This window comes from Sphaeroforma arctica, assembly GCF_001186125.1.
Source record: "Sphaeroforma arctica JP610 unplaced genomic scaffold supercont1.4372, whole genome shotgun sequence".
Lineage (NCBI taxonomy): Eukaryota > Ichthyosporea > Ichthyophonida > Sphaeroforma > Sphaeroforma arctica.
The window spans coordinates 1-2524 of NW_014036186.1; the positions used below are offsets into that span (position 1 = coordinate 1).

The 2524-nt window shown below is 41.6% G+C and overlaps 1 protein-coding gene across 1 annotated transcript; it reads right to left on the reverse strand.

Moving 5' to 3' along the window:
- Positions 1-1361: 1361 nt before the first annotated feature.
- On the reverse strand, positions 1362-1742 carry SARC_14267 (hypothetical protein; the record flags this gene model as incomplete). The annotated part of the gene is made up of 1 exon (XM_014291603.1): positions 1362-1742. A coding segment is annotated over one exon (381 nt), but the record flags the coding sequence as incomplete, so codon positions are not given.
- Positions 1743-2524: the final 782 nt, after the last annotated feature.

Genomic DNA, 2524 nt, shown 5'->3' on the forward strand with positions numbered 1-2524 from the left:
CCCCCACACTGCACCATACTTTGAATACACTAGCACTTTACTAATAGTACCCCACACCGCACGCTAACAAAGCAATTGTTAGACAGTCTAGAAGCAGTACACTACGGTAACTACTAATTAACTGAAAAATATGTAAACTTCAATGGATATTTCTATGTTTTAAACTATGTTATATAAACTATAATACAATTTAAGTCAGCTAGGATTTAGAAGTGGTACATTGTGTAATAAGAATGATCGGGACTACCTTTTGGTAAGAGCCTTAATATCCTCGATCACACAGGATGTACCTCTAGCTGTGCTTTATTGAATAATTCTCACTAGAAGTACTAAGGGTTCCTGACCACATGTCTAGTTTATAGATAGACATAAGAACGTAAGTCAAGTTGATACATTAGCGAATATAAATAAAAATCCATCTGAAGAAAAGTTAAAAAAAAGAAAAAGACATATTGGATTTTGGAGATTGGCGGGAAAACCAAAACCTGTAAGTAGTAGTTCAGATTAAAAAATTTAGTTTATAATATCCTACATCTACTATCGTCTCAAATAGGTCCAAGTAAATGAGCCATACCAAATACTCAGGCTATTGGAGTCTTCCTATCGATCTTTCCCGAACCACTACATCGGCTATGAGAGCCATACCATATGTTCATGCATTGTAACATACATACTTTGTAACTTATCTTTTTTGAAATAAATAATATTATCCCTATTGGGGCCATCAAGGTGAATTTAGAACACTTGGAAATATTGAAATAAGAACTTGTATTAGATTAATTTAATACAAATAAAAACCAATGTGTTATCTCATTTGATCTTGATATTTTAGACTGACCGGAGGCCGTATTTCTACAGAGGAGAATATGCAAACCCCCTTTCCCGTGTAATATTGAAGAATACACCCATCAGCAGGCTGAAGCAGTATGAACTGAATGCTAGGTACTCGTACAGATGCCCGTGACGGCCTCTAACTTCCATCACTATGGATCCCAAGTCCTGAGAGTTATAAAGACGTCCTTGAAGTTGGCTATCTTCAGGTAATCGTTGACAACATTTGCAGTCCCTCCATTCTGAATCGGGTTGTCTGTACGTCGTTGTTGATCAGTGATGGGCTGACGAAAGTTCATACCCGGGTCCCAGATTTGGAGAGTGTTGCAAAAGTGTAATGTAGTAGACTTTAATTTTAGTGCAAATGTATGTATCTATTTCTGACCTCACCTGTGGTTTTATACCTGTACTACTCCAACATGGGCAAGCAGTCGCTGTCACTGATTACCATATATTATGATATTCCACTTTCCACGACATTCTGTGTTTTATTTGGTTACAAATTAGAACTCAATCTGATGATATTCAATCTAAGTATCTCGACCCATGCAGAAAGATCGGCGCTTAGCGTCGATTGCCACCTGCGCAGTGGCATTGTCGACGCGCATCATTTGAATCTCTCTCACCAGTAGCGCCGTGATATTGTTCCACTTGATATCCAGCGCATTACCCGCAATGTCGTCGTACACCGGATCGGGCATCACCTTTTGTACGTCCTCGGCTAAAAACCCAAAGTGCGTTTCGGGCTTATCAACGACAGTCTCTGGACCAGCATCCGTCCGCCTCGTAGTCGGCGTACATTTTCTGGACGACAGTGTTCTCACCGAAAGCCGCTCCCTCCAAATTGGCCTCCCAGTCTCCGCGCCCTTTTCGCTATCCAGCCACTCGGCAAACGGGTTGGCCACCGAGGTCTTTTACGTAATTTCGCCCGTCGCGGGATTGTACGTCAGCGCGTTGGGACTCGCGGCGTTCTTGATTTGCTAAACCATGAACGAACTTTCGATAGGGTATATGTGCTAGTGTTCAGCCACTTGGTTTAGCGAGGGTAAAACCTCATATGGTCGGTATGAGAAACCTTCTGCAGAACACTTTAGCACTTCGATGCTATTTTATTTCGTTCTCTACAACGAAATCTCACGCTGATCACATATGTCTTTCCGCATTGGTCGTGACTCGCATAGGAAAGCAGCTATTTCTAGAATATTGCTTTTGGCAGACCTAATTTAGTCCCGGGAGTCGGTTGAGAAACTTAATCTGCTCTCCGGAGTCGGTTATCTATTAAATTGACGTAATTAAAGCGACTTCATTAGCTCACGGGAGTGAGCTAATTTTGATGACTTCTATAAATCAAAAAGATTTTCTTGCTGTAAAATCTGGTCTCAGATCTGTAGTCTCTCAAGTGTGAAACCTGTCTTATACCTCTGTTTTGGGTACTTTGCGTGTGTATCTTGCTGTCTGTTGCCAATCGAACCCAGCTGAGTGACTATCGAATTGATATCCCGTAAGTAATGTAGCGACCAAGCTTGATGGGTTGAGGAAGACCACGAGAAATCCACGCGATGGGCACCTCATATTGAATCCATTGCAAGACGGGCTATGAGAATCCAGCCTCCGGTCATCCAGCGAATATATTTTCCCGAAGGCAAACAGAGGTGGAAAGGTTTCAGGCGAAATATTGATATCGAAAATGTAA